The sequence below is a fragment of the Aethalodelphis obliquidens genome, unplaced genomic scaffold (assembly GCF_003676395.1).
Source record: "Aethalodelphis obliquidens isolate GAN/ISIS:26980383/991018 unplaced genomic scaffold, ASM367639v1 scaffold16, whole genome shotgun sequence".
Classification (NCBI taxonomy): Eukaryota; Metazoa; Chordata; class Mammalia; order Artiodactyla; family Delphinidae; genus Aethalodelphis; species Aethalodelphis obliquidens.
In genome coordinates this window covers 33,281,745-33,304,449 of record NW_020837960.1, presented here as the reverse complement: position 1 = coordinate 33,304,449, position 22,705 = coordinate 33,281,745, and the positions used below count along the sequence as shown (strand labels likewise).

Genomic DNA, 22,705 nt, shown 5'->3' with positions numbered 1-22,705 from the left:
TTGAAACAGATCTATTTTAAGCTTTCAAAGTTTCAGTTGCTTTCATATCATGTGACACGATAGTGTTATCTGCATGTAATGTGTATTACTATGTTGTTTTTATAATTAAAGTGACCATAATTGTCAGGAAGTTCAAATAGTTACACCTCCACCAATAGTGCTGACTGCTCATACAGCATGTCACAGTGATACACGAAGATCAGAATTTTCCAGATGAAACTTTTGCAATGTAATGTAACGGTTTTTGCAAATCATAAAAAATTTAAAATATTAAGAGGCAATTTTATCATCATTGAAATAAAGGGGAAATTACAGGAATTCCGTGGCGGTCCAGTGGTTAGGACTCCACGCTTTCACTGCTGAGGGTCAGGGTTCAATCCCTGGTTGGGGAACTGAGATCCCACAAGCCGCGAGCTAAGTTAAGTAAGTAAATAAATGGGAAATTATTTGTCCAGTAAACTGGACTTGCCAGGCAAGTTCAAATCAACCTTAATTCAGGAATTACTCCTTTTGTGTATTCAGAAGTGATTTTTGTTCGTCATGCTACTCTTCAGAAACGGGGCATAAAAGAAATGGAGATTACTCTGGAAAGACCTCTTTAGAGATGGAGCGAGACTTGGTTTTCCTCTCTAAAAATATCTAGTATAACCTATACCTACAAGAACACAGATTCAGGTTTTTCTTCCTTCTTTTAGTGGTTTGTTACCAAATTACTCAAATTAACCCAAGTATGCTGCAAAGGATAGTCCCTAGAAGTCTAGTCCCATAAGGTGCTTTGTGAAGAGGCCACCACGTAAGGAAAGTCGGATTAAGATCTTCCCCTACAGCCTCCCAACGTGCACTTGTGCAGTAAAGCATTTAACTTCACACAGTAAAGAAACTAGTTTTATTTCTCCAATTACTTGGCAACAGCTAAGTTATAAAGAATTAGTGGCGCATGAAACTTATTTGGAGAATCACTATTAGGCCTTTTTGTTGTGCGAATAATACGAGCATATTCAACAGAAACTGAAACCACTGACTTAAATAGATCAATTCTCTCATTTAGAAAAGAAGATGCAGTAAATAATACAGTTAACTCTATCATAATACCACCGGAGTGAATGACTATCAGGTGTCAGACTTTGTGTTAGGACACATTTATCTACTGGAGCAAAATGTGTTCTTATCAATGATCTTTAAACAGAATGGAATTTATTGAGCATCTACTATTATATTTTATCCATCACTGTGCTTTCAATTTGTTCTTTGGGAATTAACAACACTTCTGGTCCTATGATAAGATGACAGACTGTGGAAATCCATGTAAACCCTAAGTAGTGTAGCTGTGAACTGAATCTAGGTCTCCCGGCCTCTACCCTGTACTCTGCCAGTTCAAAGAGCTTTACCAAATCAGTCCTCAGAAAGGACCATCCAGGGCAGTGCAGTTATGAGCTGCAGAATTGCAGCCTAAGATTTGGAGCTTACTAAAAGGAATACTTGAAAACTGACCTGGCAAAGTAATCAGTAGTGAACACTATCGAAACTTAAAAACAAAACTGCTAACTACTATGGGAATAAAAATACTTAGCACATCCCTGTTTAAACTCTCTCTGCAGGACTTCCCTGGAGGTCCAGTGGTTAAGATTCTGCGCTTCCAATGCAGGGGGGTGCGGGTTCGATCCCTGGTCGGGGAACTAAGATCCCACATGCTGCGTGGCACAGCCCAAATTTTTTTTTAATAAAATATAAATAAATAAAAATAAACTCTCTTTGCTTCCGTTTTTTTTCATTTATCAGTTCTGGGAAGCATCAATGACTTAACCACAGTTCACTCTCTTGCTGGATCAAGTAATTTACACTGCAAGAGCTCAGCAGGATGTTGACTTACGTGCTAGAACCGACAGAGTATGCTACCATTGGGACTGTATGGAGACTCCAAGCAAAAGATTTTCTCCTTAGTATCACCGAATATGCCCTTTGCTTCCATTTAGTTTTAAAAGATCTGCCATTCGAGATTACAAAGAGTGCACGATCCTATGTTTAAGAAACAAACAAAAATGTTTCACAATCTAATTAATGCACCAAAGTCATCATTCATAAACCACTCAATATAAACAGACTGTATTTTTAGAGAGCACCAATATTTTAAAGATGTCTTTTAAGAAACAATACCAGATTTTTATATCTGGGGCCTCTAAAATCATCCACAGCTCCCTCCAATGAAAGGTGATCAGCCTGGGCCTAAGGCTTCCCCCTTGAAAATGAATGAGCTCTACTTAGTTCCTAAACAGCCTAATGGTTCTTTATCCATCCTTGGAGTGGAATCAGATCTCAATATAACCTAAGAGATACCATTACAAATCAATGAACATTCCAAGCAATATAAAGTTTAAAATAAATATATTTTCAAAACGCATTTTCTTCCTTAAAAAAAATAACTTTTCACTGCATATGTTTACAAGATTTAGAATTAGGTAAAAAGGAAAGTCTGTCTGACACACAGAAGAATGGTACTTTTCCACTTTCCCTGAAAGGCCAAAAAGAATGACCCAAACTACATTCACTACAAATATGCCCTGAATCCAATGATTTAACTAGTAACTCTGAAATTGTTTCTAAGATTGTGAGCTGAGATAAAAATAAATATGCTCAATATTACAGAGTATAAACGAAACTTCGATTTTCTTTCTGAATTCTGGAGATTCTATTAGGGTTGGGTGTTCTCCCAGAAGGTAATGCAAATCCCTATTTTACCTGTGCAGATGTGTCCTCCTGTTTTTTATTTAAAATTATTCTGATTGTGTAATGTCCCCAGTGCCAGTCACCCTAGGCTGGTAAATGAACTGTAGCGCCATTCAATAAGTTTCATGCAACAGTCAGGCTAGACACCCATGAACAAATCACACATGGTCAAAACAAAAATGTCATAAAAATATTTAGTGAAAAGACATATTTTAACTCCCATTTATGGATTAAAAAATACAAATAAAATTTTATATTCAGCTTGTAACTGGCTCAGTACATGGCCTTATTTCCTAAAATCGTATTGTAGCATCTTTTGAAAAATTAAATGCAACTTTATACCTTTATTAATAATGTTAATAGAGGTAAATATTTAAACAGTATACTCATCCCTGGGTCTCTTAAAAAAACTGAAAAGTCAGTATAAGTTTAAAATTTTAATATTTATAAATTTAAAAAATTTTACACGTGCTGAATGGTAGCAGTGCTAACATTTTGTGACCATTAAACCAGAAACTCACTGCATGGAGCCTTTTCCTTTGTACAGAGAACCAAATCACAATACCAACCTTTGCAATCTGTCAATAATTGTATGTGGTAAAAGACACCACACCAGGTAGCCCGGGCTCAGGACACACTTGAGGTCACATCCCCGTTAGGTACATAGTGCAGATGCAGTGCTGAATGTCAGGCTAGGAAAATTAGCTGTTAGTACATTCTGACAGCTCCTAAGAGCTGAGAGGCCTAAGAAAACAGACTTAGAAGAAAAGCCAAAAACAAAATCTCTCCACTGCTGGGAAGTCTGGGACCAGGCGAAGAGCAAACCACAGAGGACGAGGGGGACAAAGATAGTTTGCAGTGTGAGCCTCGGGGGGCTAACACACGGGCCTCCCCGCCACCACGTTTCCGCCTTTACAAAGGCTTACGTGTACAGAGCTAGGGGCCAGAAACACATCCCCTCATCCATCCTCTTTAGAACAGAATGGATGCCCATTATTAAGCTTTTATCTTTACCTGAACCAAATACAGTCTTTGGCTAAATATGTCATGGGTTCCCATTATAATCAATCAGGAATACTTCACATTTCTTACATCTAAATTAAATCGTTTAAAGTTCAACGTGAACCATGGCACTCACTGCAAATTAATTTGAGCTCAGCAATATACCTAAAGCTGGACATTTTAAAATTTTAGAAAATCAATTTTTCAAGAATTCTTAGATGCAGTGTTTTCAGAATATAGTTACCAAGTCAGAGAATATCCACCTACATTTTAAAATAATTTAAAACATTATTACATCCTCAAATCAGCTATGTTGTTTTATAGAGAAATTTACAGAAAATTATAATGTTAAGAACTCATATCCAAATCAGTGCCTTATTCTCTGGTTTTGAAAAACCCCTAAGAAGTACTGAGGTTTCGAAACAGTTAATATTTTATTCAGGAGCTAACAATGATAATCATCTGTCAGAGACAGCGAACTTACTAAGGTCTAATGACAACACCTCTAATGACAGAGGTGGCAAACAGAAAGAAGTAAAATTGTAACAGACAAAAATAGTATTTTAAGGGTCCAACTGACACGGTAAGTTAAGATACTCAAACTTGAAATCCTTGAAACTGACAACTTGTTCCCTTCAATACTTGAGGGGTTCATACAAGTATTAACAGAAATGGGAAATATGGTGATAGGAAAAATACGAAGACTTGACATTTTTTGGTAGAAGAGAAAGTTCAAAGACAGTAAGGGAAGTTAAATAATGCTGACTGGGGTAAGCATCACAGAGGTGTTTGGTTTTGAAATGCAAACTGTGAAAAAACAGTACTAACCATCTCCTCTGAACAGTGATGTAATATAATTAGAAACACGGTTTACAACGAAGTAAGACTAAATTCTTAAAACCAGTTTGAAAAAAATTCCAAAGCTTTTTTACATAAAAGGTCACACTGTTGAAAACTCACTGCAGTGATGGTTACATGCCACTGTCTCCCAACAGATGAAGAGACAGCAAGGACACTGTCAGATACTGTCTCAGGTGGCCTACCCCCCAGGCAGCCACCCATCCAGGACCACAAATGCAAACCAATCCTTCAAACAGAGCTACAAGAATTAGTCACAGGTGCTGCCACACAACTACAGACTGTGAAGGCACGAAGTCTGCAGAGACTGTGCCCTCAGAAATGAAAGGGCCAAGGAAGACAAAAGCAAAGACTGAACCGAAAACGGAGGTGATGGGATACTGTGTACGAATAAGAGAAAGTTTATAAAACACAGCATTATAAAAAATCAAATACTCAACAGTGTCCCTTTAACATATATAAAAAGGGGCACAAATAATGCTTTTGTTTTTAAAACTCCTTTGACAACAGTTTTAGCAGTAAAAATCAATTTACTAGAATTAAGCCAGTATTCTTGACACCCACTGGGCCAAAAGCATTAAAACAAAACGCCCCAAAACTGAAAAGCCAACAAACATAGCTGAAGACAAAACTTGACAAAATAAAAGCCCCAAACTAAACAAATATCCAATCAGGAAAACAAACTGCGAACAACTGAAAAGAGCCTGGCTGTTGCAATTAAGTGGCCTTTCCCACTACCTAAAAACGGTGGTGGCGTTTCCTTCCAGTTTGCCACTAACCAACATTCTGATGATATCTTATGTATTATTTGGTCCAATCTGAAGAAACTCTTGTTTCAATTAAAAGCGGTCTAATGAAAATGCAGGACTGTAATAAAATCTGGGCAAACAGCAAATACATCTGTCTAGATAAAAGATATTAGATACAGATGCCCTTTTTGTTTACCATGGCATTCCTTTCCTACTCATCTTTATTTTCAATAACAACTTGATTACAGTTTTGTCACAGTCAGTGGACCAATCCAGTCGGCTGCGTGTCTTGGTGCCCTTAGGCAAAGGAACAGGGACATATTTAGCTCACAACTGCTGGGCGCTAGGGAGCTGGGAAACATGAAACACCAGAAACAATGCAAACAAAGTGACTACCGCTGCCTCTGACTTCAAGTTCTTTAAGGGAAAGAAGAAGAAATCTAAAAGTAAATGCACTGTCCAAAGTATGTTTAAGAACACAATAATACGTACGCTTCAGAAAGAGTGATACTAGTTTTGCCCTAGACGTCTTTTAAGACTTTTTGCTCCACCTCGGTTATGTTCTCAGAAAGCCGTGGCTCTAGGCTTTGCTTTCATCTGCGTCCAGCGGCGCCTGCCCAGGCTGGGTGGAATTCAGATGCTCCGTCTGCTTAACTGCAACTGCCAAGAGCACGGAGCTGCCCTCACCGCTGTGCAGCCGTGCATGGGGAGGCGCATCCACTCTGTGCAGTCCAGCTGTTACCACCACATTCGGAGGTCAGCCGAGCACACGATGTTAAGGACGGGACGAGAAAGCCCGCCCGTCGGAGGCGCAGTTTCAGAACGCGCCTGTTACTGTGCTGTGTGATTCTGACACTGAAGTGGGCAGTGTCACGTGCCCGGTGTTTGTAAGTTAGCTTTCGTTTCCATAATTTAAGCTGGCACACAGAGTTAAGGGGAGCATGGCAGCAGTACAAAAATCCTGATTAGAAAAATCAAACTACAGGATCTAAAGTGAGTTTTTTAATCTCTTAAATTTACACGGCTCCTGTGAAATGAGTATAACACCCACTCTAGAATAATTACTGCCCTAATGTCCCAATGTGTGAGAGTCTATATGAATCAGTAATTCACACCCTTTAAAATAGTTATTGCTTAAGCAAGCCATTCAGAGCAAATTATTAGCCATGGGCTACGTGGCTGGACAGAAACATACTCAGAAAGTTACACTACATCTGAATGAGCCTTTCACTTCACCCATAAAACCACATAAATACACACAATCAAGAGGGCCCCACGTTCACAGCAGCTAACACCCTAACCCGACTCTGAAGCAGCAAGACTGGATTTCTTACTAAACAAATCTGCTTTGTGTAATTCCTTCTTAAAATTAAGGCAATGAAATAGCTACAGTTCCTAAAGTTCTTCTTATGGAACAAAAATATACATGTATTTTCCTCCTCAAGTTCAGGCATCAGAGTAGGTTCACAAAACCTGCAATTACCAGGCTGCTGTGACACAAGACAGACAGGGAGAGCGTGGTAACAGGAAGCCAAACACCTGGCGGTGCCCTTCCCCCTGCCCAGTCCCCTCCCCCTCCTCAAAGGGAGGGCTGGGCAAGCACACCCCTCTAGACGCTTTCCGGCCTTCTGCACTGACTGAAAACTGCAGGGGTGGCAGAGGAGAGGCGCTTATCAAAACCAAGAATCCAAGGTCCAACAAACAAATGCTGACTCTGAGGGTCTGTCTACAGGTGGGCCCAGGAATCTGTCTTTTCAACCAGCTCCTCAGTGACACAGATGAGCAGATATCCAGCTGATATCTGATAGTGAAAACGCTAAACTTTGGGTAGCCACCTAATGCTTTGATAAAGAGGGAAAAGGCACTGAATACGTATTTCATGGTGCCCATATCTCTTTGCACATATGTGGAATTTCATTTTGAGAATCTGAAATCACCATTCAAAAGCTACAAGACCTACGACGGACTGAGGGTAATGCTTCCCTGCACCACACAGTGCCCTGCCAGGCTCCCAAAATCCAAACGGCCAACGAACTGACAAAAAGGACAAGACTCAAGTCAACTGTTAGCAATTCAGTGCACTTTGCAGGAAGGATCTGATTAAGCATAAAGCTCTGTTGTTTATTTTACACAAAGGAGACCACCAACATTTGCCATAAACTCTTCTAAACTCTTCAGGAAGGCCATCTTCTGCTTCCGGTCCAGCACAGGGGGCGTGCTGCTTGCAGTGAGCTTGTTGAAGGCGTCTGCTAATCTCTGGTAAATAACTGGGTCTTGCTGGCTTGACAGTAATGTTTCAACCAGTTCAGAATATTCCGCCTGTTGAAGAGATAAGTACACATAAGAACACGCACCTTCCTCCACTACCACACGAAACACAAAGCAGTGGGCCACGGGGGCCCCAAAGGCAGGGTCTGACAGCTCTTTTGAATATTTAACATTTACTAAAAGTTTACTGTCATCTAGGTACCGTTCCAAGCTTTTCCATTAGTAACTCACTGTTCTATAACAACCGTGTGAGGAAGATATCGTTTATATCCCTGTTTTACACACCAAGTTCTTCCACACAGTGAGATCACACAACCTACCCAAGAGCACAGGCCTCTGAGCAAGAACCGGCCACGCGGCGCCAGAACCCATACGATCACCTACCTTGTCACGCTGCCTCTTCCTTCTGTGTTTTCAAAGCACTTTTTTTTTTTGCATTTTACGATAGATTCTTAGTACGACAGATTTACGGTAGATTCTCAGGCCCTAAGTCTGCAAGCTGACTCTCAAATTTCCTGGAGGTTTACACAGACGTCTTGCCCACACGGCGGCAGCCACGACACGGCAGATGCGCACACGTGCAGATGGGGGCTGCGTGGGAGGTGGCGAGGGGCGGAAGGGAGCGCTGTGCAGAGGGGCTCCCCGAGGAAGGGGCTCAGCGACACAGAACAGTAGGGCATGGCTGGAGTTTTCCTGGGTTTACTGCCCTGCATGTAAAGCCTTACACAGAGGAGAGGGTGTGGGGTTACGGGGAACGGAACCGGGGCAGCTCTCAAAGCTAAGCTCTCATGAGAAAAGCAGGCCTGTCACTCTTCCTCATTAGCTTCTTGGGATGTCATGATAGATGCAAATGGGGAAACCAGATGTTAACTCCATTTGGAAAAGAGTAGTAAGGCACGCCCCCACCGCACGAGTCCAGGGGGCCACGCTAGCTGCCCTTCCCAGAGGCAGGCCTGCGCACGGGGATAAGTATAAACTCAAGTCCCCCCCACCCACTGCGCCCCCTGCCTGAGAAATGGCAGTGCCTCCAGGGCCAGCCCAGCCCCAGTCCCTGATCCCTTGTCTACAACGTGCACCCAGGTTTTTAAAAGGACATCAGAGGGGCTTTCCTGGTGGCGCAGTGGTTGAGAGTCCGCCTGCCGATGCAGGGGACACGGGTTCGTGCCCCCGTCCGGGAAGATCCCACGTGCCGCGGAGCGGCTGGGCCCGTGAGCCATGGCCGCTGAGCCTGCGCGTCCGGAGCCTGTGCTCCGCAACGGGAAAGGCCACAACAGTGAGAGGCCCGCGTACCGCAAAAAAAAAAAAAAGACATCAGAACGCAACGGCTTATGTATGCAGAGCAAGGAGGTCCACCCCCAAGAAGGGCACCATCCGCAGAAGGCAGTATCCAGGGCAGAGGCAAGAGATGAGCCCAGAGCCGCCCCACCTGGGGCGCAGGTGCTGCAGGAAGGGGGTCTTTAAGTATCATGCAAGACTCCTCAAAATCCTCCCTTTTTAAAAGAAGGGAAATAAAATCAAACCCTGCATACCAGTCACAGCAAATGCTACAGCCTCTATACTGAAGGAAAAAAAAAAAAAAAAGCTGCTCTGGCCAATGACTTGGTCATGCTGGGTTGTGTGCCTGTGCGTGGGGAGGAGGGGTGGGGGTACAGACTGGAAACCGAGGCAGCTGAGGACCCGACACAGCTCTTCTCGCACACCTGATGGGCACCCTCCACAGGGACAGGGAGGGACAGGCAAGCCAGCCTAACTCTCCTTCTGCTATAGCCCCCGTCACAGAGTGCTGCAGAGGCTTTCCAGGCTCCAACCAACCAGTTTTCCAGACTGCGCTACAAAATAACACACTGCGGCTTTCCATGCTTTCTGAAGGCAGACTCGTCGGGGTCCCCAGGTTTATCCATCTTGATTCCTTGCAAAGCTGTGAGTTCCTCAAGGACAGAGACTGTGTCTCCGTTACTTTGTCCTGAGTCCTGGTTCCCAGCACAGCTGTGTAAGGACAAGCTTTAGGGCAGCGATCGACATAAAGGACGGTTCATAACAGTGGAGAAGGGAAAGTAGTTGCTATTAACAGCTTGTCAGATAAACACAAAATTAAAAGTTAGAGCTATTGAGAGTGTGAAGAAATACAGCCTTGGACTTCCCTGGTGGTGCAGTGGTTAAGAATCCGCCTGCCAATGCAGGGGACACGGGTTCGAGTCCTGGTCTGGGAAGATCCCACATGCCGCAGAGCAACTAAGCCCGTGCGTCACAACTACTGAGCCTGCGATCTAGAGCCTGCGAGCCACAACTACTGAAGCTTGCGCGCCTAGAGCCCGTGCTCTGCAACAAGAGAAGCCACCGCAGTGAGAAGCCCACGCACCGCAACGAAGAGTAGCCCCCCGCTCGCCGCAACTAGAGGAAGCCCGCGCGCAGCAATGAAGACCCAACACGGCCAAAAATAAATAAAAAAGAAAAGAAATACAGCCTCACTGAATGGTGCGGAAGCACCGAGGCACAGACCCTCTGAGGACTGAGGGACAAACAGCCCATCTGTCTGAAAATCCCCTCACTACACAGAGCGAGGGGCCCGGGGAGGCGCGTCCAGTACCTGATGCAAGCACACCAGCGTGTAGAACGCCTCGCCAGCCGCGGTGGTCATTTCTGTGTTGTGCTTTTGCAAAACCAGCATATCAAACACCAGCTGAAAGTACACAGTAACACCTCTCAATAAAGACACATGATGACCATATAACCCTCCAGCCGCTCCCCACTGCGAAAGGGAAAAAGAAGGACAAAGAGGTTATTCTTCTTTATTAAACAAATCTGAAAAGTAAAGAAAATGGTTTTTAAAAAATCCAAGGATAACGTGAAGATGTTATTGCTTGCTGTGGTGTATGAAATAATCAAATTATCAAATTCCATGTTATATTCACCACATAAAATTTCAGGAACACAAAATAACCGTGGAGGATAACGTATCCAAGAAAGCTGATCTCCAAAAACTGCAGTGAACAGAAAGGCATGATCTCCTCGTGGATGAAGGTGCTGCCCCCTGGAAGGAAGACCCCCCCCCCCCCCCCCCCCCCCCCCCCCCCCCCGGCCACGACCCCCCCCCAACCTCCCACCTTGAGGAAGTGCCGTGTCGCCAGGAAAAGTGGCGAGTCTGTCTCCTGTGCTTTTGCACACTGTTCAGCTAACGGGGTCAAAGCTTCCAGGCACAGCTGGCAAACCTCCGAACTCATTCTGATCACGAAGGTCAAAGAACAAACTAGAGATACTTGACTTACAGAAGATAAACAATTAAAGCTATTTATCCAATGGATGGCTGTTTCTAGAAGGTGAGTACGTCGGTGAGTCTTTACTGAGCTAGGTGAGGACAGGAGAGTCCCAGTGTTTCCAAGATTATCCGTATGTGTCTGGGGCCCAGGACTGGAGCTTTGTGTGTGTTCTGACTGTGATGCACACAACCAAGTGGCAAAGATCAGAGACGCGGCAACAGGATGTGGCACTACTACCTGGGCTCCATGAGACAGTGACTTTGGGGCCCGGGGCCGAATGCCTCTGGGTCTGTGAAAGGAGGACGAGGGGGCAGGTTAATGAAAGAAACACAGAAGTAGGGCAGCTATAGGCATGACTGCTTTTTAAAGAAATAAGACTGAACCACAAAAGAAAAAATACAAATTTTGAAAACTTTTCTTCTAGCAACCTCTTTTTCCCTAGTGACAAGTGATCACGATGTTCACGCAAAGGATATGACGTCATTCCTAGTTCCAACGAGTACATCAGACTTTTAAAAAGATCTTCAGGAAGCTGTGGTATTTTTTCAGGAAAAATCTCACAGATAAATGTGATTAATTTGTAGTATTGATTACAAAGGGTTGGAAACTGAAAAAGAAATATTAAATATTTAGATGTTTAATGATATCTAACTTGTTTTCATTAATGGAATAAAGTAATAACCATCAAGCTTCTAAGTATAATGATTTGTTTAAAACATATACAGGATACAGAAAACACAAAGACCTAATTAAATGTAAAAGTGAGTTACAAAAACGGGAACACTTTAGTAACTAATATGAAAGTAACACGTAGCAGAAACAGTCATCTTCTGGATAGTTACCAAAGCCATAGCCAATTCCAGGTATTCTATGTTTACCTTGGAAAAGTGAACAAAGCAGCCAAATCTCAAATTACTAAATGGCCTGTGAATAAAAGCATTTGCATTCAAGCATGTGGGAAAATACAAGAACGTAATACAAACTGTTAAAATCAGGATTAGAACGGAGTATTCAGCCTTGCACACTTCCAGCATCTATTTACTGGTTGCACAGTCCTGGAGAACTGAGGTAAAAAGCAGGTAATCTACAGCTAACCTCATTTAAGAAAATACACATCTAAATGTCTAATGGTTTATTTGATGAATAAACACCAAAAAACAAAAGAACCCGAAAAGCAAATCAATACACAGAGCTTCCTAAACTTCCCATCCTGCTGGCTGCTTCCCGCAGAGACACTTCTCCAGGAGGGACAAGCCTACAGTCACAGCCGCGCGCTGGGAACCTAAGAGCTCTCACTCTGACCCTCAACTGCACAGGCCCCTCCCAGCCCTGCTTCCTCCCCAGGCCCCTCCCTCTGCCCCTCTATTTTGTCCACCTCACTCTTCCTCTCCAACCTCCCACCTCCTGACAACGCAGAAGACACCCTCCCTCGATGGTACTCAGAGTGGGAGAAAGGGCAGCCTCATCACCACCACACCCTTGACATCAACCAGTGAGAGAAACCAAGGCCCAGTACAGTCAGAACGTATGGAACTTGACCAGCTGTGTGAGCCCTGGTTTCTTACCATTCCATTTCTCCACGGAGCGGCTGGGAAATGCCCTCTGTTGCCCAAACCCTCAGCCTGAGAATGATGTTGGGAAAGCACCAGAAAAATACACTACACATGAAACTTCCTGTATTTGCTGAACGACAAATGACGAGGGAATCAAAACCGCGAACATCGGCACTTGGGTTCTAGAAGAACCAGCCTTTCCCTGACACTGAGGGATCAGTGAGTGCAGGGCTCCAGGGAAGGCATGGGTGTGAAGGACACAGGACAGCCACACAAACACTTTATTTCCACACACACTTAACAGATGAGTAGGTACTGGCCCCCTTAATTAAATCGGACGTGTATTCGTGCCTGAAATATCTTGAACCTTCGAGTTCAAGCATATGCGGTTTTAACTTCACATTCCTTTCTTCACTTACCTTCAAGAGGTCCTGTGACATCAAGGGCAGAATCAGGTTCACTCCATATAACACAACATCGGCTGCCGACACAGATCTGTTTGCTGCTGGCCCAGGCTCCTGACCCCTAAACACTTCATCTATAAAGTGAGAACAACGCAGTCTTACAGCCGTAACATCAATAAACCTACGAAGGTGGGTATGTTCTCCTGCATGAAAGTGAAAGCGAAGTCAAGCCCCCAAGACAAAATAAATCTACAAGAGGATAATACAGCCTTTCGTGTTGTCCTGTTTAGGGTCTGAATACTGGACGCAGATATTGTGTTTACATTATCATTCTACGACGATGAAAGTAAAACTAACGCTTAATCAATGTTTTTTGAAAAGTAAAATTGACCCCACTGACACATTGGTCATACTGTGAGTTAAATAATTTCCACAGTACTATTCACTTTTCTCCTAGGTGTGTGGGATTTTTCTAAGCTGGAAAGGAATGGGGGGAGATATAGGAATTAAATATTGCATAAAAAAAAGAAAGTTTTTTTTAAAAAGCTACTAATATGACAAAGGATTATTACCCTTAATCCATAAAGGAGGCACATAAATTACTCAGAATCTTAAAACCTTAACAGATAAAGGACCAAAATCCACAGACAAACACCTAACAAAACCATAAGCCCAATGAAAAAAAAACAAGTTCGATCCAATCATTAAGCAAGCAATACAAAGTTTTTGAAGGTACTACTTCTGATTCATTAGATTACAAGTGACTTCTGAATGATAACATGTAAATGGTGGTGAGGATACAGTGTGATAGTTACCCTCAAAAGCAATATAATAAGAGACTTCTGAGCGCTGTATATAGTAAAGGATATAAACATAAATTTAGACAGTGATTCATCCACAGAAGTCATTAGTTTATCACTGTAACAGCAAAGTTGTAAATACTCCAGATGTCCTGTATTACAAAAACAGGGTTAGGTTCCAAAATGTGGATTACCACGCAGCCATCAAAAAGTCATGAAAAATTTTAATGACAAGGAAGAGGCTAATAATACATTAATGAAAAAGGCAGAATATAAAATTATATTTGGAGCATAATCACAAAAAAATTATACAAAATAACCAAAAGGGAAATTAACAAAATGCAATTACTCTGGATTATGTCAAAGCATGGGTGATTTTTCTGTCCCTGTACTTCAAGTGTTTTCTATTATGAGCGTATTTACTTTCAGAACAAGGGGGAAAAAAAGGACAAAATGTGGTAAAAAAGCACTTCTACTTAAAAACCACGTTTTCAGCCTAATTCTGTACTTTTCTCCAAGAGCCTCAGTTCCAGCTGCAAGAATCCCATTTTCCAAAGCCGGGCATGGCGAGCCTGGATCCATCCAGTAGGAAGCCTGGGCCTGCTGGGCCGGGGCCATGGCAGGCTGGCCACCGCCGCTGGGTCTGCTCGAGAGACGGCTCCTGGCCTGGGTTGTGGGACTCAGCTCTGCAGCCACGGGCTCTGCCAGGGGCTCAAGAATGTCATGCAGAGGCTCATTTTCAGTTATGCTTTTATATCTCACCTGGTATGTTAATTTTATTTCATAATATTTAAAATATTTTCTCTTATCTCACCTATTATCTGTATTTTATTTTTAATAATTACTTAAAAATATTCTCTCCCTTTTTACCATCTATTTTATCTGTTGCTTGATCATTTCCTATGTTAATTGTCTTCATTTTCTTTTTTCTAGACCTCAACCCTATCCACCTTATTCTATTCTTTTTACCCTTATTTTGTACTTTCAATCCTGAGCATTTTGGCCTCAATTTCTTTTCTAACATTGTATTACGATTTCAATCCTTCTGCTTTTTTCTTTTGAAAACCTGCCCGTCCACACTTACCCAGACTGTTTACTCCACAGCTCACTCCCAGGGGAGCCTGAGAGGGCTTCTGTCCCCTCCAGATGCCCTTCATACAAAGCTCTCCCATCCCTCTCAGTATCAGTTCTTAACTGAGAGTCAGTTCATCAGGGTACAGGGCTCTTATCCTGGTCCTTACACCCCTGGGGAGTCTACAAACCAACTAACACGGCATGTGAACCTCAGCGGGTCATGTGACACACACCCTTCAAGGCAAAGGCTCAGAACAACTTGAGGCCTCAGAGGCGCATCTGATCTAGAAAAGGTGAAGCAACCCCGGCCTGAAGGAATCAGAAAGTCTGGGACCGACACGCGCACGAGTGGCTGGGCCTGGAAACAGCGGCAGCGGACGCCCTTCACCTGGTGCCCTGTCAGCCGCCCAGGGCAGTGAAGCTCCTGGGCTGAAGCTGACGGTACCTGGCACAGGGCAGCTCTGCCAGAAACCTCTGCTGAGTGAACCGGTGGAGGGAACAGAGAAGAACACGTCCAGTGTCAGGTGTGCTGAGCGCAGGGGGCGAGAAGGGGTCGGAGGAGGGAGGGGCAGCACCACCGGCTGCCTGCGGGCAGCTCAGCCCGGGGAGGAGACGTGGACAGCACATCTTCCCCGTGGAGCTGGAGGCCCCTGTGTCCTGAGGCAAGGCAGGCGGTGGGCAAGAGGTGCTGAAGGAGAGCTGCGGACACGCGGGGCTCCGGGCACCCGGACATGCCTGCCTGTGACAACAGCGGTGACGAGAACGGCAACGGCAGGCACCAGAGGTACCTGCCGGCACATCGTGAACAGTTTGGCAGGCACCGATCATCACAGCCCCTGTAACAGCAAGGGAGGCCCAGGAAGGCAACAGACTCCGCAAGGTCATGCTGCTGGGGAGCCCCAGGTTAGGGCTTTGGAGTGTCGCCTGTCAGCCCCCAAGTCCAGTGGCTCCCAGGCTGCAGTGGGCACAGGGCTGGGGCTTCCTCAGAGGACACGGAGGGGGAACTCGTCAGTAAAGCGAGCTCTGACACTGGCCTCTGAAGTCAGACGCTGGGGTGCGCGAGCTGCACACCTGCAGGCAAGTGGTGTAAACTCCTGGGCCTATTTCCTGGCCTCTAAAACGCGTGCACCAGTGGCACCAGACTCATGCTGCCGTGACAGGGACAGTGCCCGGCACTGGCTAGGAGCCTGGGACAGGGAAGACACCAGCACTTTCATCTCTACCAGAGGAAGGCCAGGCACACAGGGCTGTTGGTCCCGCTCTGCCCGTGGCCGCGGGGACCGGCTGGCTTCCGCCTGTTCTGTAAATGGGGCCTCCTCGTGAGACGTCACATACCGCAAGCACTGCTTCGCTTGGACAGAAGCAAGCACAGGCCTAGAGGCCGAGCGCGGGCGCGCCTACCTGTGTCGCTGAAGTCTATGAACTCCTTGGACAGGAGGTTGGTGAGGAGCTCCATGATGAGCAGCAGGTCCTGGTACTGCTCCTCCTCCTCCGCGGGAGCGTCGGCCCGCTGCCGCCCCACGTTGTTCCTGGAGTACACGCGCAGCAGGGTGAGGCACGCCTCGTACAGGTTCATGGCTTTGGACTGGGAAAAAGCAGGCAGAGGTCAGGCTGCTGGGGGAGCCTGGCTGGGGAACATAAACACTACAGAAGTCCAAGATGTAATCCAATAAATTTACTCTGAATCCCAACAGCAGCTCTAACGCTTGTCGTAAACTACATTACAGCACTGACAAAAATGAGAAAGCATAAAGATTACGGTTATATTTAAAACATTAGTTTTCTAACAATAAAATTTGACACTCTTTTTGTGTGCATTAGATTGTGCCTACCAGAAAGACAATACAATTTTGGCAACAGAACCGCTTTACTCCTGCTCTTTAACTTCTTGTACGACGTGGATTACTTTAAGCTGTAGAATGGTTTAAGGTGCAGAAGCACAGAGCACCAAGCATTAGAATAAAGGGCACTGGCCTGAGCTCTGAACAGTGCACCTGTGACGACTTTTGTAACACTGACCAAATGTAACCTCACTTTTAAGCCGGTTCCTTTGATCTACAACAACAACAAACACACAAATCACGAACATCCTTGCTGACTGAATATAAAAGAACTTAGTGTATCTGAACATTCATCTGACTTACAAAACAAAGATGCAAACTGCCACTTAAAATGCTAAGTCCTAGGGTTCTACCACAGAGCAATTTATTAACATTTTCTACCATAATCCATTTGTTTTATCAAATATTCCTCATGTGAATGAGTTTGACAGAGTAACATATTAGCCCAAAGAAATGCCTCATTATTAACATTTTTAGGGCAAGAATTTACATTCGTTCAATATGCCTTCCTCTGAACTCTGAGTTCTTTTGAAAAATCTTTTGGAGGTATAGAAATATTATTTCAAATAACGTTCATTTAATCTGAAGCAAAGCATCTATCATTTTGTTATAGCTATCAGGAGTTTTGATCTGGAAGGGATCAAAGTAGACCGTGCTCACCTCTCCAAGATAGCATATCTGCTTATGTGCAACTTCAACAAAAACTTCTATGATGAGATTGACAGTCTCGGGGGTATTTTTGTAAACTTCCATCAATCCAATGCAATTGGTAAGGAAGTCCATTAAAAAGTTGAAAAGGATGGCTACATTGTCAACCTGGGTAGCCTCAGCAATGCCACACAGGGCCTCCAGCGTGGCAGTGATCTCCTGCTTCACCTCCTCCTGCTGGCACATCTGCGGAAAGTTCTCCTGGTTTATCACTCTTAAGAATCGCTGCTGAAGAGGCTGAAGAACCTACAAAAATAAAGCGTGAATTTTTTAAAAGTCTGATTTACATGCTTAGTTTCTTCAACTTGGGTAAATATTTACTTTCCAAAACATTTCTAATTGTTGGAGGCAAAAAAGCACAAAAAACAAAAAAAATACCCGAACCACATGTTACAAGCCCCACTTTGAAGGGGATCCTAACTTCTGGCAAACAAATAAATAACACAGCACGTGCAAAGGTGCTCATATCACCAGTCAACAGGAAAACGGAAATGAAAACCACAACGAGATATCACCTCACATCTATCAGAATGGCCATCAAAAAGACAAGAAATAACAAGTGCTGGCAAGGGTGTGGAGGAAAGTGAACCCTCGTACACTGTTGGTGGGAACTCAAATTGGTACGGCCATTTTGGAAACAGTACGGATGTTCCTCAAAAAATTAAAAATAGAATTACCATAGGATCCAGCAATTTCACCTCGCATATTTATCTGAAAAAGTGAAAACACTAATTCGAAAAGATACACGCACCCCTATGTTCATAGCAGCACTATTTATAATAGCCAGGACACGGAAGCAACCCAAGTGTCCATCGACAGATGAATGGATAAAGGAGACGTGGTACATATATACAATGGAATATTACTCAGCCATAAAAAGCAAGGAAATCGTGCCACTCATGAAAGCATGGATGGATCTTGAGGGCATTATGCTAAGTAAAATAAGTCAGACAGAGAAAGACAAATACTGTATGATCTCACTTACACGTGGAATCGAGGAGGGAGGAAGACAAAGATAAAAACTTTCAGTTACAGGACTAATAAGTCCTGGGGGGCTTCCCTGGTGGTGCAGTGCTTGAGAGTCTGCCTGCCGATGCAGGGGACGTGGGTTCGTGCCCCGGTCCGGGAAGATCCCACATGCCGCGGAGCGGCTGGGCCCGTGAGCCATGGCCGCTGAGCCTGCGCGTCCGGAGCCTGTGCTCCGCAACGGGAGAGGCCACAACAGTGAGAGGCCTGCGTACCGCAAAAAAAAAAAAAAAAAAAAAGCCCTGGGGATGTAACGTACATCATGATGACTATATGAGATGTAGGAAAGTGAAGAGAGGAGATCAGAGAGTTCTCATCTCAAGGAAAAAAATGCTCCTTAATTATTTTTTTTTCTTTTACTTTTTTTGGTATCTGTGAGATGACAGATGCTGTCCGTGTCACAATATATGTAAGTCAAACCATTATGCTGTACACCTTAAAGTTATACCATGATGTATGTCAATTACATCTCAGTAAAACTGAAAAAAAGAAATTATTACTTATGGAAAAAATATAAGTGCATGCTATCATCATACTTCCTTAGGTAATTTAAGTTCAAAAGAAGAAAAAAAAAGACCTCCTTGACGCCATTCACAGGATTCTGCCACTATCTTCATCTCTTTCCCATTAGCAAAAAAAAAGAGAAGATATTTCATAAAGGGCCATAGGGTAAATCTTTTACACTTTACAGGACGTACTATCTCTGGCCCAACTATTCAATTATGATTTCACTGTAGTGCAGAAGTAGCCATGGAAAAGATGTAATCGGTTAAGCATGACTGTGTTTCAATAAAACTATTTATAGGGACTTCCCTGGTGGTCCAGTGGCTTAAGACTCCACGTTCCCAATGCAGGGGGCCTGGGTTCGATCCCTGGTCAGGAAACTAGATCCCACGTGCCACAACTAGAAGTTTGCATGCTGCAACGAACACCCGTCGCAGCCAAATATATAAATTTTTTTTTTTTTTTTTTTTGCGGCACGCGGGTCTCTCACTGTTGTGGCCTCTCGCATTGCGGAGCACAGGCTCCGGACGCGCAGGCTCAGCGGCCACGGCTCACGGGCCCAGCCGCTCCGTGGCATGTGGGATCCTCCCGGACCGGGGCACGAACCCATGTCCCCTGCATCGGCAGGTGGACTCTCAACCACTGTGCCACCAGGGAAGCCCTAAATAAATATTTTTTTTAAACTTTATTTATAAAAACAGCAGGCCAGATTTGGTCTGTGGGCTGCAATGTCCAGCCTCTGTCCTACTGGGTGAAGACCAACACAAAGCTCCAGCCTGTTTTTCCCCTTCCAACTCCCCTGGGTATAAGAGTAAACAGGCACATTCATGAAGAGGATCTCTTAATTCTATTTAAAGCTGCACGTATGAAAATAAATGATTTAAACTGGAAACACATGGTCAGGCTGATTTCCATTCTGGCTCTGAAGTCGCAGACTACTGCCTATTTCTGTTACTGTGCCCTTTCTCAACACTAAGGGCATCCAGTCACAGGGATTACAGGCTGGCAACCTAAATGCACTGGTAACTCTTGGTTCCCAATTTAAACCTTATTATATAAGACGACGTGTCCAGGGTGGTGGCTATGGCTTGAATTACATCCCGCCAAAATTCATGTGTTGAAGTCCGAACCCCTGGTACCTCAGAACATGACCTTATTTGGAAATAGGGCTGTTTCAGATGTAATTAGTTATTAAGATGAGGTCCTTTGGGTGGGCCCCTAACCCAGTATGACTGGTGTTCCTATAAGAAGGGGAAATTTGGAACAGACATGGGCACACGGAGATGCAGGGGAATCAGGGTGATGCACCCACAAGCCCAGGAACGCCGCAAACTGCCAGCAAAGCACCAGGAGCTCCGGGAAAGGCCGGGAACCCCAGGCCCTCCGTCACAGCCTCAGAAGGAACCAGCCCTGCCCACACCTTGATCTTGGATTTCTGGCCTCCAGAACCGTGAGACAGTAAATTTCCGTTGTTTAATCCACTAAGTTTGTGGTATTTTGTCAAAGCAGCCCTAGCAAGCCAACGCAGTGGTTAATTTGTATGTCCTTGTCCAAGACAAAGGAACATGTCACGGGTTCTTCATGGAGAAGCAACACACCAGCTCAGGCTGTCATTCGCGTTGGGGAAAAGGTGTCTAAAGTGCCGGGCACTCGACAGCGTTCAACGTCCTCACGCAAGCAGGTCAGCAGGTCGGACAAACTCTAAGCGCCAACCCACTCGTTAGGAGGGAAAACACCAGAAAAGCTATGTTTCCACAGACTGTCTGCGGCAACACATAGATGAAACGCCGGCAGGGCGACGTGGAAAAGCCGTCAAAGGCAGGGGAATGGTTACCTCTGTCCAGTACTGCTGCTTGGTCTCTGCGTCCATGTGAGCGAAGCCCCCCAGGACAAGCGCCTTCATCAGCGTCCTCTGCACGGGGCTGGACAAGAAGTTCAGAGGTGGGCTTCGGCTCGCAAACTGCTTGGCTAGGTTCCACCAGCTTTCACACTGGATCACCAGGTTTGCCCTGCAGGGAGAGACAAGACGCATTACTTGCTTACACTGCATGTGCACTAAGTAAACAAAGTGCAGGGCTACGAGCTTCAACTTCTGTTTCAAGTCCAGCACAGACAACTTGGTATAGACTTTGGAGTCTTGTATTCAGACCCAACTAGCCATTTGTCAACGTAAAGTTTATTTAATCTCTCTTAATTATCAGTTTCCTGATCTATAAGATAAAGATAACAACAGTAATAACAGCCCTAAATTTCATGGCTGAGACTGATGAAATGATTAAATCAGATACTTCATACGAAGTGTTTGCAACAGTACCTAATAAATTACAAGAATTCAATAAATAGTAGCCAATGACAGTAATAATAACAATCATTTTCCTATATAGTAAGAAAACTGAAAACATCTCCAGAATTTGTTGTAGAAAGCACTAAAAATTTTACTTTGCAAAATTAAACTATTAATTGTCAAATTATCAGTTTTTCTCATCTTTAAAATGGGATAATACTAATGCGATAGCTGAAAATTCAAATAAGACTATTCTATATTAAAACTGTAAATTACTGAATTAAGTATGTTACTCATAAAGATTCTCTGATGACAAATCCTTGAACATCTATGCAATCTTCAGTCGTAACATGGAAAAGCCCTGTTTGCACTTGTAACAAGACTATGATATATTTTTTAAAACACATTGCTCCAAAAAAAATAAATAAAACACATTGCTCCAAAAACGCTGGGTCTACCTAAACCTTAGGACCGTGTAACCGTTCACCACTTGAAAAGACTCCACTGAAGTCACACATGTCAGCTCACCTCTCCCTTCTCTCCACCAAAGTGACGAGCAGCTGCACTGTGTCATTTGCGAGGTCCTGCTCACTGCTGCACACCGAGAGGTTGCTGAGGACCTTCTGCAAGAGGTAGCCAACAATCCACTGAGAGCCCTCTGTGTCTGCTCCAAATGCTGTACTGAATGGCACGCTTATCTTCAGAGAAAACAAATTTTTTAAGGTCAGAAAGAAAGATCTGCCGGAAAAAGGAAAGAAAACAAAAACAAAAAAACCCGTAGAGAAATCAAACTGAAATTAGCACTAAATCAGAAGTATTGCTTACTTCACACCAATTTTCTAAATGTATTCATTTCCAAAGTCCAAAAAGGAACATCATCAATCCACTGATGTTTCCCAGTGTGGTTTTCCTATTAGCTTTAATTATTCTCATATTACATACACAGTCACACATTCACACCAAATACAAAGAACATAAATTAATCCATTCCCAAACAGTACTCTGAACTTAATATAGGTTAAAATAAGCAGAAATCACATGATATGCTCTAGGAAAAGTTAACAAAACGGCACGCTGTCCACACAGTTTTCTCCAGTGTGGAAGATGCTCAGCTCTTACTCACATTCTGATGAGAAAATCACCAAGAAAAATGTTCTCATTTCTATAATTCCCATGCTCATAAATCCAAACGAAATCAAACGGTTTTACATTCTGACCTGATCGTACAGTTTCTCATCCACCAGGAGATAAGTCTTTGCCCAGCGTTTTAGAAACCAAACAATATCTTTGCCCATCTGAGGGCTTAGCAGGTGCGTGAGATCTGCCCTTATTGCCCGAGACTCAACTTCTGAAACTCTGAGAACAGCAGACAACAGCCTGTAGGTACAAAAAGGAAGTCATTTATTCCTTTATCAGTTTATTGGCTGTCTAACCATATTTTTTTCCTAAAAAGCCCTTTTCTGTTTCTCAACTCTCTGAAGTTTTCTTCAAGAGGGTTGGAGACAGATGCCCCATTTTACTGCTGACCTTTCAGGAAGCAGGAGAAAAGGAAGAGAGTCGTGGCTGGACTAGTCATGGCCTCTGTTGGGCTGTGATTACACGTGCGAGTCTCAGCACTACTGTCTAAAGAGATTTTTCAGGTTCAAAACAGAG

The 22,705-nt window shown here is 44.0% G+C and overlaps 1 protein-coding gene across 6 annotated transcripts in view; it reads right to left on the bottom strand.

Annotated features, from left to right (window-relative positions):
- Positions 1-2,365: 2,365 nt before the first annotated feature.
- XPO4 (exportin 4) overlaps positions 2,366-22,705 on the bottom strand; it is a 103,873-nt gene continuing 83,533 nt past the window's right edge. For 3 of the 6 annotated variants that reach the window (XM_027116718.1, XM_027116722.1, XM_027116720.1), the window contains 10 exons: positions 22,270-22,429; positions 21,581-21,750; positions 20,603-20,777; positions 17,191-17,484; positions 16,091-16,274; positions 12,831-13,018; positions 11,335-11,465; positions 10,706-10,823; positions 10,189-10,281; positions 2,366-7,652 (listed from right to left, as the gene is read on the bottom strand). In XM_027116718.1, coding sequence (XP_026972519.1) covers positions 7,455-7,652; positions 10,189-10,281; positions 10,706-10,823; positions 11,335-11,465; positions 12,831-13,018; positions 16,091-16,274; positions 17,191-17,484; positions 20,603-20,777; positions 21,581-21,750; positions 22,270-22,429 — 1,711 coding nt within the window. In that variant the 3' untranslated portion in view covers positions 2,366-7,454. The other 3 variants (XM_027116719.1, XM_027116723.1, XM_027116721.1) reach the window with 3 other exon arrangements.